This window comes from Notechis scutatus, chromosome 8 (genome assembly GCF_049901735.1).
Source record: "Notechis scutatus isolate UNSWTSFEM ecotype Mainland chromosome 8, rNotScu1.2, whole genome shotgun sequence".
Lineage (NCBI taxonomy): Eukaryota > Metazoa > Chordata > Lepidosauria > Squamata > Elapidae > Notechis > Notechis scutatus.
Genome location: NC_142016.1, coordinates 17,279,221 through 17,300,055, shown reverse-complemented (window position 1 = coordinate 17,300,055; position 20,835 = coordinate 17,279,221). Strand labels below are relative to the sequence as shown.

The following is a 20,835-nucleotide window of genomic DNA, read 5'->3' as shown; positions in this document are numbered from 1 at the left end:
TAAACTAACAACATGTTGAACCTAGTTCTCGAATTAAGCTATTTTCTGCATTTAGAAAAACACACTTGAACCATAATTTAATCCAGGGGTTTGCAAATGGGAGCTGGGCCAGCCCAGTAAGGAAAGGATCCACATCTTGTTAGAAAAAAAAAGTGTTATAATCTCAGTCTAGCACAGGTAGACCGATTAATATCTATTCTGCACCTTTGCTCTTCCCTTTCTCTGTATGTTGCAAAGTTTATGACTGCCTCTGATATGCGGGCTAACAATAACTCAAAGTGGGACATTTATTTCTTGCTGAACCCTACCCTCAAGTTCAATCAGTTATTGGGAATGGATCTCACAAAAAATACTTTGTTTTAGGAAACCACTGAAAAAGTTGAAAATCCTTGGATCACACAACACCCTAAGCCCAACCAACCACCATCAAGCTTAAGACTAACCGAGCTTAGCATTGCCACTTAGTGGTGCTAAGCTTTGCATAATTGACTTGTCTAAATATACAGTGGGGCTGTAGGTGATGAGGTACAAATGAAAAGGGCCATATTTTAGCCCAGAGTCCACAAGTCTTAAAAGTTGCCAAGTTTGGGGATCCCTTTTTAGCCTATAATGTTAGCCGATTGAGGAACAGTAACACCTGAAATTCCATTGCTAAAAGGAACATGCTTTAGGAAGGAATTTAAACACTCTGTAGGAACCAGAGTCCTCAGAATTAGGGTTAGATGCTGTAATTGCCCCCATTCCCCGGCATTGTAGCATCTCTGACCCAACTGAAGGAATGGCTCAAATAGCAGCAGAATCATTGCAGGTTTAATTTTCAGGTAGCCTGAGATCAAGAAGAATGGAACTGTTTATATCATGTTTCATGCGCTAAAGTGCTTTCTTTAATTCGTGGTGGAATGGCTTCTTTTGGGATGGGGGGGGGGGTACTGTTTAAAAAAAAGCATTTTGGGGGGATTAATCCACAAGCCTCATCTTATTACTAGATCAGGCACACAAAGCATGCAAAAAAATACTCATTAAAATGGCCACTAAGCTGGTTTCCAACACAGACCAAATAAAACTTTCATGCACCCATCAATGGACACAAATCGATTAAAGGTGTTTTTTTTCCCCATTCCCTCCCCACCCTACCCCCCACCCCGTCAAGCTGGAAGACTTGCCAAAAATTGGAGAATAAAAATAGTGTTACCTTATGACAACCGTCCAAAAAGTGCTGGAGCATGAAATAAAGGCTTAGATCTTTTTAAAAAGGTGCAAGAATCTTTTTGGTACAACTCCATCAAAGGCTGAGCTGGTAGCTTAAGGGGGGATGTGATGTATGAATTCAGAATTGCTTTAGCCCACAGAACTAACCCTGGTTATGCTAATCCAAAACACAGAAACGTAGTTTAGGAAGGAAGGCCTTTGGTCTCTTGAGTACCTCCCCAGATTTCCCTTTATTTTGCTATAAGAATGAGCACTGATACCCTTTTATAAGCCAAACCAGCAGTAGGTTGCCTCCGATTCATATCTGAAGCACTAGCAGATGATAGCTCACAAACGTTCCTCAACATGCCTTAGGCTTCCTAGACGTTTTGCAACAAAACCCAGAAACCCTTGCATCTCCTTTTATTCCTGTTGCACTACAGAAAACGTGGCATGCAAAAAGGGAGAAACTAGGAGCTTCCACAACAAGCATCGGTTTAGGTTCAAAATATTACAAGACAAAGATATAAATGCTCTTTGTGGTTCCAGAACCAGATTCATGTTGAAGGCCTCAAAGGATACCTAAACGGCTGGTTTTTCAACAGCAACAAAGGAATAACAACACTGGTTTGTGTGGACCCACCTGGGCCCCTGTTCTGGCCATCATGACTTTTTAAATAAAGTCTGATTGTGTTTTTCAAATCCTGGTTTGACATAAAGCAGGACTTTGTACACGCAGCATACTCTGGCTATAATCTCCTCTTTCTGTAAGTCTTAACATGCTAACGACTCCAGGCATGGCTGTCACAGGAAATCCAAACTTTTCATTAAACTCATATTTGGTGGGAGTAAGATGGCAAGGAACACACTGCACTTGTTAACTGCTTCTTGGTTTAGCTTATTGTGTGAACACAGGCACTCATCTATGAAAAAGACACATGGGGATTGTTAATTCTTGAGCTAAGAATATTCCAATGGAGTTTCCTCTTCTATATGGGTGACTTTGCGCAGGCGTCTTCAAACTTGGCAATTTTAAGACTTATGGACTTCAGCTCCCAGAATTCCTCAACTAGCCATGCTGGCTAAGGAATTCTGGGAGTTGAAGTCCACAAGTCTTCAAGTGCCAAGCTTGGAGACCCTAGCTTAGAGGCAGGGCTTCCAAACATTTTCCTTCATTACCCAAAACTGCTTACCAAAAAGCCTTATCAAACTTTTGAGGGCCTGTTATAACTCCCTTCCTCCAGCACCATTGTAACTTCAAACTGTCACTGAATGAATGGTCGTAACTGGAGGATTACCGGGTATTATACAAACAGTGATCACCAAATGATCTTTATGTTTTTTCAACAAATTACCAAATTGTAATTTTATCACCCTTCATCTTAAATAGGAATGCTTTGGGAGGTTTTTCAAATTTATTTTAGTACATGTGGCAATCTTAAGTCAATTTAAACGTTCCTATTCTGATTGGCAATGGGGTCATGTGTTGTTACCCAAAGGGGGACAAAAAAAAGAGTTTTGCTCAGTTTTGGGTAATGTGTCACATTTGGGATGCACTGGCTTAGAGGGAGGCAAATCTTTCTGAAGCGCACAGTGCTACATCCTGAGGGGGTCCCCAAACTTGGCAACTTTTAAGACTTGTGGACTTCAACTCCCAGAATTCTCCAGCCAGCTAAGTTGCCAAGTTTGGAGACCTCTGCCTAACACCATCAGACAGCCATCAAATGTTTTTTGGGGAAAGAGATTGATGGTGGATGGTGACAATAGGTGATGATTGACAGTGAGGAGCTGATGGTAGGGTGAGGGTTGACGGTGAGGAAGTGACAGTGGATGATGGTGCTGATACAATTCTCCCCTCCCCCACAAAAAAAAAAAACTATGCATCTGAAGCAGAATGACAGCAGAAAGGAAGGGAATGTAAGACCGCGGGAGGGAAAGAGAAAATATAATCCTGGTTTTGAATGCCAAGAACATCAACTCCATGTTTGCTTCCCAGTGTGTGGGTGAAGCAACTTGCAGAGCACTCACAGGAAAAGGAGAAACACGGTACCCATAGATACTTGCACCTCAAAAATTCCCCATGTTTGCTCCCAGCTATCCAGACAACACAAGCTTTGCAGGTAGTAAGTAGCAGGTGAGGAAGGTGTGCAGGTGAGCAGACTCAGCAATTCACTGGCTGATTCTCCTCCCTTGACCCATGATTGTTACCCGAGCCACATGGACTGGCTGCCATCATAATTGCATTTTTAATTAACTCTTGGAACTCATGCATATCTCTTGTCAGACAGCTGGACTGGAGGGGTGTTGCTTGTGAGAGTAAACGACAACTCACAGCTCTTAGAGAACCTCCGGACTTGTTTTCATCATAGTGCTTGGCATGATTGTACATGCGCATATGAGAGAGAGAGAGGAGAGGGAGGGAGGGAGGGAGGGAGGGAGAGAGAGAGAGAGAGAGAGGGAGGGAGGAGAGGGAGGGAGAGGGAGAGAGAGAGAGAGAGAGAGAGAGAGAGAGAGAGAGAGAGAGAGAGATTCCTTTAAAAAAAGGGAAGAGCAGCTAATTCTGATCAGTTTTTTGAGTCCCCACCTTGGCAAAACAGGGGCAGAGGCAAGTAAGAAGACTTACAATAGAGCAGCAACTGAACAAGACACACAATATGATGTTAAACAGACCTGGGGGAGCGGGGGGCTGGGATGATTGTGTGAACCAAGTTCGGTTTGCTAGTTTCAGAGGGTGGCAGAGGGCAGCCGCTGGGTCTCTGGAAGATCCTACATGGCTCCTTCTGTCCAAGCAAGTGGTGAGGTAGCAGAAATAAAGGAATGTGTGTCCCCCTCCCCACCCCCCAAGGATGCGCTGTGGTGCTGGACAAACCCAACACCCCCAAAACTGCCAGCCACACTTGAGTCTTCTAGGGCTTGGCTCAAGTGACGTCAGAACAGCCTCACCGAGCATGCTGGTCCCTTTGGGTCAGGGTGCAATTGGATTGGGAGCGATGGAGATTTGTTGTTGTATTACCCCGAATCTGGCTGGGCTTGCAAGCAGTGTGCTGTGCCAACAAGAGAGGAAGCAGGCCAAAGAAAACCCACTGACTCTTGCTGCTCCAGTCCCTGCCAGGGGAGCAGGAGAGGGTGGAGGAGATGCGGCGTCTCAATTTATTGCTTCTCTGGATGGCTCAGTCAAACATCGGTAGGAGCGGCCAAACTGTTGCAGTGCTGGCAAGGAGGAAGAGGAGATGCTACTCCTGGGAAGCCATGGCCCATGATTCCCTGCTAGGCCGTTCTTCAAGAGCTGTGGCCAGGCGGTGTCAGGTAAATGGCTTTCCAAAGCGGAGGACCAGCAGGCACAAGTCCAAAGTGGTTTCCCATGGGACTTTCAAGTCAAACCAAACCAAAGGCTTCTCCAGGAATGGAGTCTAAATAAACACCAAGCCCAAATATCCAAAGTTCTTGGATGCTTTCAAGAAGCAGTTGCTTGCTGAGGGTCTCCATTGATTTGCACTCGGTAAAAGTCCCAGAGTGGGGTTTCCCCTGAGCAAAGTCTCCACATCCTCCTTCGTGGAGGAGAAAGAGAACGCAAAAAGCCACCATTAAAAAGAAAAGTCCATCTGGGTTGGGGGAGGGGAGGGGTCGGAGGGGGGAGAAGAGGGAGAGTACTTGAGCACTGAAAGGGGGTAAAAGGTCAGGCACTGGAAAAGTCCCCCATGGTGGACTGGCAACAGCAGCAGCAGGAGAAAGATGGCGTTCCAGGTCTGGAAATCATGCAAACTGCAACAGGAAATATGCTGGGGATACACACAGAGAGAGAGAGAGAGAGAGAGCAAGAACAACGTCAAATATCGGTTTTAGAGCTAGTTTGGCGTAATAGTTAAGATGCTGGCCTAGAAACCAGACTGTGAGTTTTAGTTCCGCCCTAGGCATAAAAGCCAGCTGGGTGACTGGCCAGGCATTCTCTCTAAGTCCAACCCACCTCACAGGGTGGTGGTTGTTGTGGGGAAAATAAAAAGTATAGCAATAGCACTTAAGACTTATATAGCGCTTTATAGCCCCCTCGAAGAGGTTTACAGAGTCAGCCTATTGCCCCAACAATCGATTCCTTCCTTTACCGACCTTGGAAGGATGGAAGGCTGAGTCAACCTTGAATCTGGTGAGATCTGAACTGCCAAACTGCAGGCAGTCAGCAGAAAGAGCCTGCAGTACTGCACTCTAACCACTGCGCCACTGAGGCTCTATGTTTGTATGAGTTATGTTTGCTGCCTTGGATGCTATACTTCAGTCACATTGGAAAAGACCTTAAGCCTACATTCTGAGGTGAATCTATTCAAGAACTACAGGAGGCCATTAAGCGACTTTCTTCCACACAAAATCACTTCTGTTCTGTATAAAGGCCAATTCAAACGCTACATACGAAGGTGTGAAATTTGAGAGCCGTGTGCAATAAAATTTCATTTTAATGTATGCCGATTAGTGTACATTCAAAGTGACAATATGTTATTCCAAGTCTAAATCTCTTTTGAAAGCCATAGATTAAAAATTCTTGAGAGACAATTGTGCAAGGCCCGGCATGGAAACCTCACAGTAGTTTCCACATGTAGAAATCTTAATCCAGGACATTTTCATATAGACCAGGGGTGTCCAACCTTGGCAACTTTAAGACTTGTGGACTTCAACTCCTAGAATTCCTCAGCCAGCAAAGCTGGCTGAGGAATTCTTGGAGTTGAAGTCCACAAGTCTTAAAGTTGCCAAGGTTGGACACCCCTGATATAGACTCATGATTTATGTATGCACTGAGCTCCATCAATACGTCCTTAACCAACTAAGTGGCTAGCTGAGGTGATACTGCACCCTGAGAGCAATACCACCAACAGCATTCTGCAAGAAATCAAAATGAGCCTAACATTTGTCTATTTTTATACCATTTTACAGTCTTAGTACACCTCCATATTTTGGTGTGACTTCTGGCGATTTCCAAGTAATCCGTTTAAGAGTTAACAAGAGCAGCACATTTCAATCAGAATAGAGCTGGGAGGGACTTTGAAGATCTTCGTGTCCAACCCCTTCCTTACTCAAGCAGGAATCTCCATACCATTTCAGACTGGGTGGCTGTCCAGTCTTAGAAATCTCCAGTGAGGAAGCACCCACAACTTCTGGAGGCAGGCAGTTCCACTGGCTAATTGTCCTCACTGTTTGGAAGTTTCTCCTTAATTCCAGGTTGTTTCTCCCCTTGATTAGTTCCCATTTATTGTTTTTTTGTCTTGCCTTCTGGTGCTTTGGAAAATAAATTGACCCCCTGCTCTTTGTGGCAGCCCTTCAAATACTGGAACACTGCTATCAAGTCACCCTAGTCCTTCTTTTCTCTAGACTAGCCAAACCCAAATCCTGCAGCCGTTCTTTATATGTTTTGGCCTCCAGGCCTTTAATCATCTTAGTTGCTCTTCTCTGCACTTTTCCCCCCAAAGTCTCAACATCTCTTTTGGTAAGGGGGTGACCAAAACTGGATGCAGTATTCTAGGTGTGGTCTTACTAAGGATTTAGTACTGATACTTCACGTGATTTGAGTAAAAGTCTTCCTTCTCAATCCAACCTGCAAGGTTGTTGTGGCGAAAAGGGAAGAAAGGAAGACTATCTGGGCTGCCCTGAACTCCTGAACAAAACGACAGAACGAAGCAAAGGAAAAGGTTCAGCCCGTGAATGCAATTCCCACCAGCCCTTACCCTCGGCCACTTCAGTGGGCTTCCGAGTGGTCTCTGGACCACCGCCTCCGCTCCTCAGCCCTGCTGCTCGGAAGTTGGCGGCCCAGCTCCGCCTTGGCCTCTGGCCTCCTCCTGGACGTCAGTTGCTCGGAGGAGCTGTACGCATTTTTCCTGGGAGCAAAATCTTTGTCTTCCTGTAGGCAAAAGCAGGAGGAGAGAACTTTCAACAAAGCAGAGTCCCTTGGGAGTCATCTATATAGGCAGCCCTCCTTGACCACAAGTTTTAACCCAACATTTCTGTTGCTTAACGAAAAGTTTGTTAAGTGAGTTTGCTCCGTTTTATGACCTTTGTTGCCAAAGTTGTTAAGTGAGTCACTGTAGTTTTATGGGGGGAAAAACACCTTTGACTAGCCAATTGCTTAGTACTACTACAAACGCTAAAAACAAAATCTTATATTGTATATTAAATAAAATTACATTTTATAATTTTCTACATCAGGGGTGGGCAAACTTTTTGGCTCGGGGGCCTCATTGACTTTTAAAATTTGAGACGGGCTGGGTCATTTTTTTGGGAATCGCCCCCCCCACCCTTTCCCCCACCCTTCTTCTCCTCCCTCCCCTCCCCTCAGAGGCCCCTGAGTCAGGAGTTGCTACCGCCGGCGCGGCTCCGCGCGCTCCAGTCCGCGTTGCCTCGGGAAGGGAAAGGCAAAAGGAAGAGCCGGCGGCGCTTTGCAATGGCAGCAGCAGCACCGGAGGCTCAGGCTCAGCGGCTCCTGGTTTTGCCTTTCCCTTCCCAAGGCAACACGGGACTGGAGCCACGCGAGCTGCGCCGGCGGTAGCAACTCCTGACAGCCCCAGCTGGACACCTGAGCGGAGCCCGGTCGAACTGCCTGTTGCCACTGCAGGCGCTGCTGCAGGCGTCTGGCTGCCCAAGTAAAGAACCGCACCAGCTCGATTTTTGGCGCGCGGCGTGGGGTCTCTTGGCCGGCCCCAATTTTTTTCAGAGAGGAATTTCAGAGAGGCGGGCCGTATTAAAAAGACCAACGGGCCGGATGTGGCCCGCGGGCCGTAGTTTGCCCACCCCTGTTCTACATGCATGCACAAGGTTTTTCTCTGCTTTTATTTTGTGGGGGAAAGTATCAGAAAATGGGTTTCTAAATTTTATGTGTGTGTGTCTGTGTCTGTGTGTCTGTGTTTGAGCTAAGGAGAAAGGTAGCCTCTGTTTTAATATCTCCAGAGGGGAGGATGGTCCCTCGAACTCTTTTCTCCTGCTAAAGAGCCAAGTTTTAAAACGACAGGAAAATGGGCAGTGAAGCTACTTCTTGGGGGCCGGGGCTGGATGTGCTTTCAAAGGCAAGAGGATCAAGAGTGGGCTACAAATACAAGTTGTGCTGCAGTTGTCAAACTGTTGTTAAGTGAATCTGGCTCCCCCACCGACTCTGCTTGACGGAAGGTCGCAAAACGGGACTATGTGGCCCCGGACACTGCAACCGTCATAAATAGGAGTCCGTTGCCAAGTGTCTGGATTTGGATCATGTGACCATGGAGGCGCCACTATGGCTGTAAGTGTGAAAACTGGCCATGTCGCTTTTTTTCAGCGCCGTTGTAACTTTGAACGGTTGCTAAACGAGCTGTTGTAAGTCGAGGATTATCTGTAGCCAGAGACAGAGATGCTACACAGATATTAAAATTAAAAGACATCAAACAGGAGCAATACGGGGATTGGGAGCAGGGGTGGGCTTCAAAAATTTTATCAAGGGGTTCTCTGCCTGGTTGCTGGGTGGGTGTGGCCATGGTGGGCGTGGCCTAGTCGGTCTCCTGCACCATGGCGCCTTCCCGAACTTCCGGGAGGCCCATTTTTCCCCCTCCCTGAGCCCCCCCACGTGCCCTGCACTTGCCTGCATCCAAAACAGGCCGTGTGGGGACTCCGGGGAGGGGAGGGGTGGGCGAGGCCAGCCAGGAGTGGGATTTGGGTTTTTTTTTGAACTTTGCAGAATCTTAGCTAGGGGCTCCCCCAGACCCCTGCAAACCCCCAGCAGCCCCACCCCTGATTGGGAGGGGCTGGGAATCCCCAATTAGATGCCAAGTTTTCTAGTTACTATGCACCAGCGTGATTTACAGAACACAGCTGTTCTGGTTGTCCACAACATTTTGGAACCACCACCTATCAATTCTCTCCATTTATCCTAGTTGAGGATATGGTACGGATTTAACTTTTCTCTTTCTTTACCCAGTCTAATTTGTGTCTCTGAATCATTGGGCTGGACTAAATGTACTCTAGTGTAGCGGTCGCCAACTGGTGGGCTGTGAGAAAATTTTGGTGGGCTACAGAGAAATCTCACCCCCCAGAGGACCCCCACAAAGCAATTAATCCAGGCTGAGCAGAAACAGAAGGCTGCTCAGCCCACATGGCCCGCGGGAACCCTCCCTGCCCACTCGCTCCTTACCGGGCAAACTTGCCTGCTAAATTGCTATTTTTCCTTTTTCCGACCATCATCTGTTCTGCTGTGCTGGGAGATTTAGATTAGCTAGGAAGCAGGAAATGGTTGGATTTCTTGCTTTCTAGCTAGTCTTTAGATCTTCAGCTCAGCACAGCCAAACCTCCCTTAGGACTGAAGGTTTGCTTGCAAGCAAATTCAGTGCAGACTCACAGCAAGCAAATTTGAGAGACTGAGCTAGCCGATGGCAGATAGATAGATCACTGAATGATTCTGTGAGCAACTCAACCTGCCTGCTTTGTCTGATTTTGGGTAAAAGTTGCTCTTTTTTAAAATAAAAAATTCACATGCATGTGAATTTTACATGCATGGTGTGTTGTGAGTTAATTTTGTGAGTTTGCTTGCTAGCAAATTGTATGTGTTTGCTTGCAAGCAAATTTTATGTGACAGACTGAGCTAGCCAATGGCAGATAGGTAGATCTCTGAATGAATCTGTGATTCTGTGAGCAACTGAATCTGCCTGCTTTGCCTGATTTTGGGTAAAAGTTGCTCTTTTTTTTATAAAAAATTCAATATTTATATAAATATTTATAATATTTACACACAAGCCAGGCCCAGCCAGTCATATGACCACCAAGCCACACCCACAAATTAGGCCACGCCCACAGAACCGGTTAGTGGTCCCTGGGATCTAAAATTATGAGTTTGGTGGTCCCTGAGATCCAAAAGGTTGGCGACCCCTGCTCTAGAGTCCCTAGTTCTAAATACAGGTTTGTTAAACCAAAACATTCAGGCTTTGGTTCCCTCCAAATAGTTATCTCTCTTAAGGAGCCGGTAACTCTGGAAGTTCTCTTCCTGCAGGATTTCTTCTGAGCTGAAAACATTTCCCCAAATCTCAGGTGGTGTTTAGCATGGAGTTTTGATTTGACTTTTAATTGTCCCACTGCTGCCTTTCAGGTGTGATTGGGATCTACTGGCTGTGACTTTTTAATCCATTAAATAAATCAAACATACGTCTTACCGCACAATCCTGCACTTTCAGGCTGATGCCAGCAGAGTGCATTGCATTACAAGATCAAAGATCCTTCAAGCATTCAAAACTCTGGCTCCTTTCAAAAAAACCTGCCCCTTTACACATTTTTAATTGCCACTTTCTGGTCCCATGAGCAATGGGGGAGGGGGGTGAGAAGAGGAGACAACCAGACTCTGCTTTCCCTTCCCCTCCTTGCCAGAAAAAAAAATCTGCATTTGATTAAAACCCTCATCCAGAGAACTCGCTCCTAAGCGTCAGGGACTGAGGACCTAGCAAGTTTCACCTGTGAAAGATGGACACCCTTCCCCCCCACCCCAAAAAAAGGGGCAGGATCCATCTGCAAAGTAAAAGGCCTCCCCAAGACTTTTTCAGGCAGAAAATTACATCTGCAACTCGTGTTCTCTACCCAGACTCGTCTTTGGTGAAATGGGCAGCCACCAGTGTGCGTGTGTGTGTGTGTGTGTGTGTGTGTGTGTGTGTGTGTGTAGATGAGGGGGGTATAGATAATAGATATAGATAAGGCAGATATAGAAAGATAGATGAATGAGATGTTGGTTGGTAGGTAGGTAGGTAGGTACGTACATACATACATACATACATACATACATACATACATACATGGATAGATACATAGATACATCGATATAGATGCATATATAGATAAACGGTAGTTCATTTAATGATAGACAGACAGATGACAGAGAGATGTATCGATAAGGCAAATATAGAACGATAGATGAATGAGATGATGGGTAGAGGTAGAGTGAGAGATATAGACAGATACATAGATGATAGCTATGCATAGATATATAGGTAAAAGATAAGACATATAATGATAGATAGATGATATATAGATAGATGGGTGGGTGGGTGGATGGATGGATGGATGGATAGATAGATAGATAGATAGATAGATAGATAGATAGATAGATGATAGAGATAGATAGATGATGATGATGATAGATAGATGATAGATAGATAGATAGATAGATAGATAGATAGATAGATAGATAGATAGATAGATAGATAGATAGATGATAGATAGATAGATAGATAGATAGATAGATAGATAGATAGATAGATAGATGATAGATAGATAGATAGATAGATAGATAGATAGATAGATAATAAAGAGAGAGACACACACAGAGAGAGACAGGGAGACAGAGAGGGAGGGAGAGCTGTGTACATTACTAGCGCATCAGAAAAAGAAACATTTTCATCAGGTACCTATTGTTGGTACTTCATGGCAGGGATCAGAGTAGGGTGAGGAGAAATTTGCTTCCCAAGAGTTACCCCAAATCAATTGGTAGTCATCATCCGCAACCACACAGATTGCCATTTATAGGTCTCTACTCATTGATGGCTATAAAACTAACTAGAAAGTCTACCGTCAGCAGGTGGTTTCTGAGACCAGGATTCTGAAAGACAGTTTGGACAACGGCTCTTCCTGGTTGGGTGTTCTGATTTCCGAGACAAGATTTCTTCTCTAGTGGGCAGGAGGGAAGAGAGAAAAGCTGGAAAGGAACGTGGTGAAACAGGAGCGCAAGCCCTGACCAGCTCTAACCATCTTGGGAATTTTTGCAGAGAGAGTTAAGACTCTGCCCAATGGGTTGAGATGTCGCTGGTGCTCAGGACATCCTAGTAGTTGGCAGGCTCAACACCGGGCAGGGCCCTGTCCTCCCTCAGAAGCCAGTAGTCACGCTATGCCTTTTCACTGACAGTTATCTGACTCACGCAACCATTCAGCACAAACAGAAGAGGATTTAATTTAGCTCCTTTCAGCCTCTAAGGGGCAGCTTTCCAAATACAATTAATAAATAAAGGCTGGAGAACCACAGCTCTTTTGGAGCAGTTTCCATTGAAAAGGTTTGACTCGGAGAGGACAGCACAAAAGGGGAACAAAAATGCAATCCTGGAGATCGGATACTATGGTGGCTTGCCTAAACCACCGTCTATGGGAGAATTTATCTCGGGGTCCTTATAGATCTCCGAGAGAAATTCCCCCATAGACCATGATCGGTTGAGACATTCAGATTTGGATAGAAAGGAAGGTCGTCCTTCATCCAAGTTTTTATAGAATCCAAAGCGTTGACATGTTCCTAAGGATAGGAAAAAGGGCCAAGGATATGCTTATTGCTGTGAGCAAGAAGCACACAATGATGTAACAGCTGAAGGAGACTTGTGAGATTCTGGACAAGAAAATCCACCCTCGGATTCTTGGAAAATCAGCAGGTTATAAAATGGAATAAACAAGAACCTTCCTAACAATACACGATTTCTCAACAGGAATTGTGCTTCCTGCGGAGCTGTGTGGTACATCCTTATATGGACTGCTAGTGAGCTGCCTTGCACCATATGTTGTGGGCCACTGGCCTTTCAGTGTCACGACAGGAACCCGTCCTTTGAAAGGGGAGCAGGGCCACGACAAAAGAGCAAGGGAAAAAATAGTCTGAATTCAATTAGATTTTAATTCCTTTTTTTTTCTTTTCTTCTGTTCTTGGAAAGTGACTGGACTAGGCCCTTGCAATTCACTTGGCAAGGCTTTTCAGAAATGGTTTGTCAGCGCCTCTTTCCTAGGGCTGAGAAAAAGAGACTGGCCCAAAGTCACCCAAGCTGGTTTTTCATGCCTAAAGTGGGACTACAACTCAAAATTCTCCTAGTTTCTGGCCTGATTCCTTAACCTCCACACCAAACTGCCTCTCTTTTAATTAACTTGAACACTGTACAGTGAATGTGACAACTCCCAAATCTTTAAAATTTGAAAGCAGCTTCCAAGTACTCAAGAGTTTCTGGAAGATGGGTTTGCCAGCCTGGGGTGCGAGGTTGGATTTATAACTGACCCATAAACTGAGCTGTTAGGCCTTTTGTATCTGTTGCAATTTGATTCCAGTTACATAACACAAACAAAGTAAGACTTTGGAATGTGCTACTTTTAGAATCCTGGCATTATTATGTTTATCTGATTCGGCTGGTTTTCATGTAGCTTATTTTCCCAAGCCGAAGTTCTCATCGTTCTTATTTTATTTTTATCATCGTCCAGCATTAAGTCAGTAAGTTCCAGGAGGATCAGGAGGGAAAATGAACACTATAAAATAAGACGGCACTGATAGGAACTCTTGAAAGAATCAAAGTGCATCCAATGCAAAGGGGCCAATATAGGCAACAGCAAGCATTTTGTGATGGATTTAAGTTAATAGAATTAAGTTATGAGCTGTGGTGGCGCAGTGGTTAGAGTGCAGTACTGCAGGCTACTTCTGCTGGCTGCTTGAAATTTAGCAGTTTAAATCTCACCAGGCTCAAGGTTGACTCAGCCTTCCATCCTTCCGAGGTGGGTAAAATGAGGACCCAGATTGTTGGGGGCAATAGGCTGACTCTGTAAAACCGCTTAGAGAGGGCTATAAAGCACTGTGAAGTGGTATATAAGTCTAAGTGTGATTGCGAGGGAGGGAGGGAGGGAGGGAGGGAGGGAGGGAGGGAGGGAGGGAGGGAGGGAGGAAGAGGAAGGAAGGAAGGAAGGAAGGAAGGAAGGAAGGAAGGAAGGGGAGAAGAAAGGAAGCTATAGTGCCGTGGTTAGAATGCAATATTGCAGGCTAATTCTACTGACTGCCAGGAGTTTGATCTTAATGGGGCTCAAGGTTGACTCAGCCTTCCATCCTTCCGAGGTGGGCAAAATGAGGAGCCAGATTGTTGGGGGCAATGTGCTGACTCTGTAACCCGCTAAGAGAGGGCTGTAAAGCACTATAAAGCGGTATAGAAGTCTAAGTGCAGAGGTGGTATTCAGCCGGTTCAGACCAGTTCTAATGTACCAGTAGCGGAAATTTTGAGTAAAATCCCACCTCTGGCTGGCCCTGCCCACCCACACCTGCCCTTTCCTGTCCTGTATTCCCTTGTTTTTTAGCTCAGCTGATTCACACGCCAGAGTGGATTGCCGCGCCTCAGCTGAGCTAAAAAAAAAACAGGTCACCTCACTAGCGTTGACACAGAGGGCGCTTTTTGAGTGCTGTGTGCGCATGCGCGTGTGAAGTGCTTTCTCATAGAAACAGTAGGAAAAAATTTGGAATCCCACCACTGTCTAAGTGCTATTGCTATTAATAAATGTATAAGAAATGATGGCAGTGCCTATCTTGCTTAAATGTTTTCTGCATCAGACTCCTCTCATCCCAATAGGGCAGTCCAGCTAAACCTTTGTCAACTTTGTGCTTAGATTTGTGGACTCCAAATATCTAACTCAACCAACCAAAGACTAAAGAAGATTTCCCATTTTAAAAAAAAGGCCATCCACAGTCACCCTGATCAGCCATCCCATATCCCATATCCCATCTCCCAGATTCTATTCCCCTTGATTTACTATTTACGACCCCTCCTCCATCACACTATAAATCAGCAAGCATTCAATACTTTCTAGGCATGGTCAATTGTCACACATGGAGAAGAATCATTCCAAAAGATCCCAAAGGATCTAAACACACACACACACACACCAGAGGGGAGAAAGGGGTAGGTAGGGTTGTGTGTGCCTGTGGTTACTTTACATCTGCATAAAATTAAGCAGTTGAGAACTGCATACATAACTGATGCAAGGGCTATGCACTGTTGCAAATCCAGAGAGAAAGGGGCACTTTGGGCTGTACACCAGCTTGAATGTGGCCCCTGCCTTCAACTCTTTGAAATAGCCATGCTTTTCCCCTGGCTGCCTTCTGCAAAATGCTGAGAAAAGACACACCCTATATTCGCACCTCCAAACAACGTTTTGCCCTGACAATCTGAAAAGAACAAATTAACGGTCCACATTCAGAACAGAAGCTTAAGCAAACTGACCTATAACTCACAGAAAAAGGCAGACATAGAGTAAGATGTTCAGAGGAAACCACTGACATTTATGTACATGTGGGTGAATTTATTAGTCAGAGTACAATGGGAGTAATTTTTTTTAAGGCTGCCTTTTTAAAAAACTTTTTTCTTCCTCTTATTTTTTTTTCTTGGCTCTTTCATTTTTGTTTTCTGTTTAAATGATCGTATCCATTTATCCTTTCAATAATGATAGTCAGCATATTAATATTGTGTTCAGGGTTTTATAAAGTTCTCCATGGAGAGGTTTTTTTTTAGATGATAGAATGAACTTTGTTCCACACCATCAATTAATTAATGGAAATCATGAACTTTCAAATTTCATCACAATTGTAAACTTACTTTCTGTTTACTATTTTGTTTTGTTTATCCACTGTGTTTATGTTTCATTTTCTTCTTTTAGTAGCTATTTATTCTTTTTAATATTTCAGTAAATAAATCAAAAAAGGGGGGGGGGGTGGCACTCTACCTAATGTTAAAATTAGACCACAATACCAATCTGTTTCCAATATGTCCTGCCATTAAAATTGAAACAAATGTGTACCATATCAGAGATATAACAAGATCCATGGACTAATTCCTTCTGGCCCTTAATATAATTGTGGGGAAATTCCAGGCTATCCATGGGAATATAGGAAGGATCCAAATTATCTAGAAATGAATCAAGGGGTAGCTGAAATGTCAACTGTAGGACAAGCCCTTTTACTGCTATTCAGTTCTGTCCCAGTTCCAAGCACAGTGCAAGATTTAACATTTAAGGACAGGAAAAAAAAATCAGCAGTTTGTGGAAGACTTCTGAAGGAAAATTAACCAACTGTTGAGTTTGCGGCACAAATGAAGACGAACAGATTGTTGGAAAAGGCAAATATCTTCCCCTCCCTTTGAGGTACACAGAGATCTTGCTGCCCCCCCGCCCTTTTCAACTCCTCTTGAAATTGTTGTAATTCATATCGTGGTCAAAGTTATGTTGCAGATGGAACATAAGGTATGCAAATTTAATGGATGAAAATTGCAGAGTATAAAAAAAATGTTGTACATAAACACCACTATCAAATACATGGTAGACATTGCCATATCAGCAAAGCACCCAGACTCCGGGGCATGAAATGGATGATGATTGGGTAATTTCTATCTAATGGAGTTATACAGACACATTCTAAGTACCCCTCATATTGGCACAGGAATTGCATTTAAACTCTCCTGTAGGGCAAGGGGATCAGTAGAAATACGTTAGTAGAGAAGTTGATTAATTTATAGCATTCAATCAGTCGGATGCATAGACGCCCATTCCGGTAGTCCTTGACATATGACCACAATAGAGCCCAACATTTTTGTTGCTAAGTGAGACATTTGTTACATGAAATCTGCCCCATTTTATGACCGTTCCTGCCACAGTTGTTAAGTGAATCACTGCAGTGGTTAAATTAGTGACACGGTTGTTAAGTAAATCTGGCTTGACTTTGATTTGTCAGATGGAGATTCGCATGATCCCGGGACACTGCAACCATCATAAATACGAGTCAAGTTGCCAAGTGTCCGAATTTTGATCGTGTGGGGATGCTGTAACAGTTGTAAGTATGAAAAATGGCCATAACTCACTTTCTTTCAGTCTCGTCGTAACACTGGTCACTAAACGAACTCTTGTAAGTCAAGGACTACCTGTAATAGGTGATTAACTCTATTATCAGAAAGGATGGTGAGATGGTTCTCTTGTTTAAAGCAGGGGTCTCTAACCTTGACAACTTTAAGCCTGGTGGACTTCAACTCCCAGAATTCCCCAGCCAGCAAGTTTGGAGACCCCTGCTTTAAAACAAAGCTTTGAGCCCCAGAAAATGGTAATTTCCCCTTTTTTTATAAACAGTCCCCTCCCACCTAAATTTAACAATGCAGTTATTTCAGAACAAAAGGAAGGACTTACTGGCATTACGGTGCAATTCCAAGAGGAAGCGCTCACAAAATCATTGACGCAGCTCTTCTGGTTTAGCATCTCCGAGGCGCTCAAGTTACTTTTGGTCCTTCTAGAGTCTAATTCTGGAGTGTTCCAAGAATTGGACCCGGCACTCGCCCTTCTGGAATTCTGCTCAATTGCGTAGATGCGTGCTGTGGTCCCTTCTGGTTTAGAAGGGTCAGTAGATGACCTACATGGAGTCCGAGGATTGACATGTTCAACCTCTTTGGCGAGAGAGTCTTCCAAAGAACGCAATCCACGCCTGGTCCGCCAGGAGCTTCTCACCGTGACGTGCTTGGCCTCGGAAGAGTTTGTCGCCAGAGTACTGTGACTCTTCCAACTGATTGTTTCCGTGGGGGGGTCACTGTTTCTTTCGGTGGTATCCGAAGGCCTTATTGTAATACTACTTTTGGAGATGACCGTTTCTACTCGGCTTCTCAGAACAGCCTCTCCGTTTTTATCAGTCTCTGGTAACTTCAAGGTTATACTGCTCTTGTTAAGGGAGAAGTCATTAGGAATACTGGTTGCATCGGCTCCTGGAGAAAATTGACGTGGAATGGCTTGCACTGTTGCATGCAGCTGTTCCTTTGTAGGGTCCATGATGCTGCTCCTTGGAGTCATTGGCTCAGATGGGTAAATGGTGATACTGCTGGTCATTTTATGTGCCACTGTCTTACAGGTGGGAGGCGGTTTCTCACAGCTGGTTTCCAGACCAGAACCCACCCCGCCCATGACTTCCTTCACATCTTTCTCCACAATAGCAGGTTTGATGATAGCTTTGGAGCGTAGAGCTTCTCTCGGACTAAAAGGCCGTCGAGATTTCAAGCCTGACATCGCGCCAGCTGGTGTCGTTTTGGAGGGTCTACTGAGGTCTTCTTCGCTGCTAGCATGCCTATCGTTTTCAAAGGAAGACGTGTGAATGGATCCCCTGGAGGTTGGGAATTCTCGGGAAGCGGCCTCTTTTCTTATTCCGAAGTCTAAAGTAGCAGAGATATTTCCAGTTCTGCTTGTCCCTTCCTCAATGCCAGATTTCTCAATCCAGCTGGGATTGGCAGCTTTGGACCTTGTTGCTTTTAGGTCCAAATTGTTGCAGTTTACAGTTGAGAAAAGAGTTTGGTCTGTTTCCCCTTTTGGAGGAATTGGATGGTTCTGCAAGGTATCTTCTTGGCTTTTCGAAATGAGCCAAGGCTTCGATAAAAGAGGAGGTTTTGTCATTTCAGGTGGTGAGTTTACAGGCTCTCTATCTTGGAAATTGACTATCTTTTGAGAGTCCTCTTCCAAATGCTGCCTGCGAGCTGAAAATGTAGTTTCCATCTTCGAGCTCATGAATTCAGAAGTTGGGGTTTCTCCTGAGGGGTGCTGCCCATAGGACAAAGCAGCACCATTGGGTGGCCCACCATTAGCTTTGGAGGTGTGAGTCTCAGTTGTAAGACCCAGTGGTTCTGTGGCAAGCATCTTTAGTCCCCTTTCAGAAGGAGATCCTGTGAGTTCTGGTTTGCTGGGCTGATCTTCAAGTTCATCAGGTTTAACATGATGGGCATCGTTCAGTGGTTGAGGTCCTTTTTCAACTCTATTCCTTGTGGTATTTTCATGTTTGGGTTTTGGAGAGGCCTTCCAAGATTTATGCTCCTGGGCTGCAGGTGGATAACGGCTAAGCACTGAAGGCTGTTCCCTAGATTTCTTCACTTCAGTGGCAGAAGTGCTGTTGTCTTTCAATGGAGAACTGTTCACACCTAAGGTGGATTTGTCTTCTACCCTTTTAGCATCAGTTGATAAAGAGTCTAATAAGGTATATGTGCCAGATGTTTTGGCTGCCCTTCTGCTGTTCATATTAGGGCTTGTAACTCGCTTGCTACTTTGGCCATAACTTTCATTATTCAATTCTCGATTGCGTAGCCTCTCCCGCCGGTGTTGAGGTGAAAGTTCCCGTGACTTATGTTTAGAAACTGCTGACTCGGTTGTAACAATTCGATGCTTGGGTCGGTCATGCTTAACTCGGCTGGGCACACTCACTTCCTCCATCTCTGCTTCACCGTTCTCCAGCTCTTTCTGCTTTTTCACCTGTATTTTTATTTCCTCCAGCTGGCCCACGAGGATCTTATTCTTATTCTGTTCGCTCAAGTAGTTGTCGTGGAGGTCATTGTTTTTGGCTCTTAGGGTTTTAAGCTCCTCTTCTAAAGACTCAAAATGTTTCATTTGGGTCTTCAGCTTCTCAATTTCTTGATTGAGGTCCCTCACTTTGTTGTCTTCTTGGTTTTTATTCTTCTGGTTTTCCGATTTGTTTCGAGTTTCGTTTTCCACGTGTTTTAGGTAGTCCAAGCTGGCTTTTCTCCTGGTTTCTTTTGAGGATAGCGCTGAAGTTGTCAAGTCAACCTCAATCCTCAGGTCATTTCTGTCAATTATACTGTTGGATGATCTCTCCAGCAGATTTGATGCATTGCGCGTTTGGTCAGACCGATTCAGTTTATTATTCTGCTCCAGCTTTAGGGTGAGCTCTTGGATCAGCTTTTCACTCTGCTTCTCCTTTTCGGTGAAATGTTTTCTTTCATTGACAAACATGAGGGCTAAAGATTTCAATTTGTCCAGTTCACTCACTAAGGTTTGCTCTGTTTTATCCAGCCGGTCTTCTGACTGTTCCAGTTCTTTCACTTTCGCTCGAAGGATTTCCAGTTCTGTTGAAATCTTCTTGGTCAGGTTTTTCTCCTCGTTGAGGCTGAGGCAAAGCTGAGTACAGTCGTTCTTACTCCGACCAAAGGCTTCCTCCAGTTTCTCCAGCTCAGCCATTCGCTTCTGGAGCCTCTCGATTTCGGATTTCAGCTCTCGGGTGAGGCTCTCCTCTTCCTCAAGCTTGCTTTTCATCAGGTGGCAGAGCTCCTCGGCCTTTCGGATCTCCTCGTCCTTGCCTTCTATTTTCAAAACCCGCTTTCGCAGGGTTTCCACATCAGCCAGCATGCTGGAATTGCTGCCTTCCGCTTGGATCACTTTATCCTGCAAATCTAACAGTTCGTCTTCTGCTTTCTGGAGATTTCTTGTTGCTTCCTCTAACTCATCAAGGCGGCGGCTGAGACTCTGAAGTTTGAAGCGCAAATGTCGATTGGAAGTCTCTTTATAAGACGAGTAGTCAGCCATGTTTGCCCCTCGGTTTATTTCCCTTTCCTATGTCTTAAACAAAATGTGATGATTGGTTGGTACTTTTCCTTGATTTCATAAGGGAGAATCGGCACCTAAAAAAGAAAAAGAAAGAAAGAAAGAAGAAAGTCAATGCAAAGAATGTGACTTACTTTAGTTTTTCTTTTCAAGCTCCGTGATTGAGTTTGCTTTGATTGGAAGGAAGGAAACTCATCAATGGTCTCAGGAGGATGATTCATTACATTTCTGAGATAGGACTGACAAAAGCTAAATCTAGCAGTCAACTTGATGGCTGTAAGGCAGGAATCTCCAACCTTGGCACCTTTAAGAGTTGTGGACTTCAATTCCCAGAATTCCTCAGCCAACTGAGGAATTCTGGGAATTGAAGTCCACAAATCATAAAGTTGCCGATGTTGAAAACCCTAGCCTTAAGGCACACCAGCTTAAAGAAAAATACTTTGCCTTCTAACAATTGGAATATTCCCAATCCCGTAAAAGTTCCAAATTTAACAAAAGAAATAGCAGAGATAATTCTTAGAAATGGTGTGTGAAGAACCAAAA

The 20,835-nt window shown here is 44.6% G+C and overlaps 1 protein-coding gene across 1 annotated transcript; it reads right to left on the bottom strand.

Annotated features, from left to right (window-relative positions):
• Positions 1-2,587: 2,587 nt before the first annotated feature.
• LUZP1 (leucine zipper protein 1) lies at positions 2,588-20,363 on the bottom strand. Its single transcript, XM_087970865.1, has 3 exons — positions 17,116-20,363; positions 6,897-7,069; positions 2,588-4,967 (listed from the first exon to the last, which is right to left on the bottom strand). Exons 1-2 carry the CDS (start codon positions 20,272-20,274, stop codon positions 6,908-6,910), a joined length of 3,321 nt encoding a protein of 1,106 aa, XP_087826991.1. The 5' UTR covers positions 20,275-20,363; the 3' UTR covers positions 2,588-4,967; positions 6,897-6,907.
• Positions 20,364-20,835: the final 472 nt, after the last annotated feature.

Excerpts from the sequence above, each read along its gene's own strand:
- LUZP1 (XM_087970865.1), bottom strand. The coding sequence starts at position 20,274 with ATGGCTGACTACTCGTCTTATAAAGAGACTTCCAATCGACATTTGCGC. Across the intron at positions 7,070-17,115 it reads GGAATTGCACCGTAATGCCA|GAAGACAAAGATTTTGCTCC; the intron begins GTAAGTCCTTCC and ends TTTTGCCTACAG.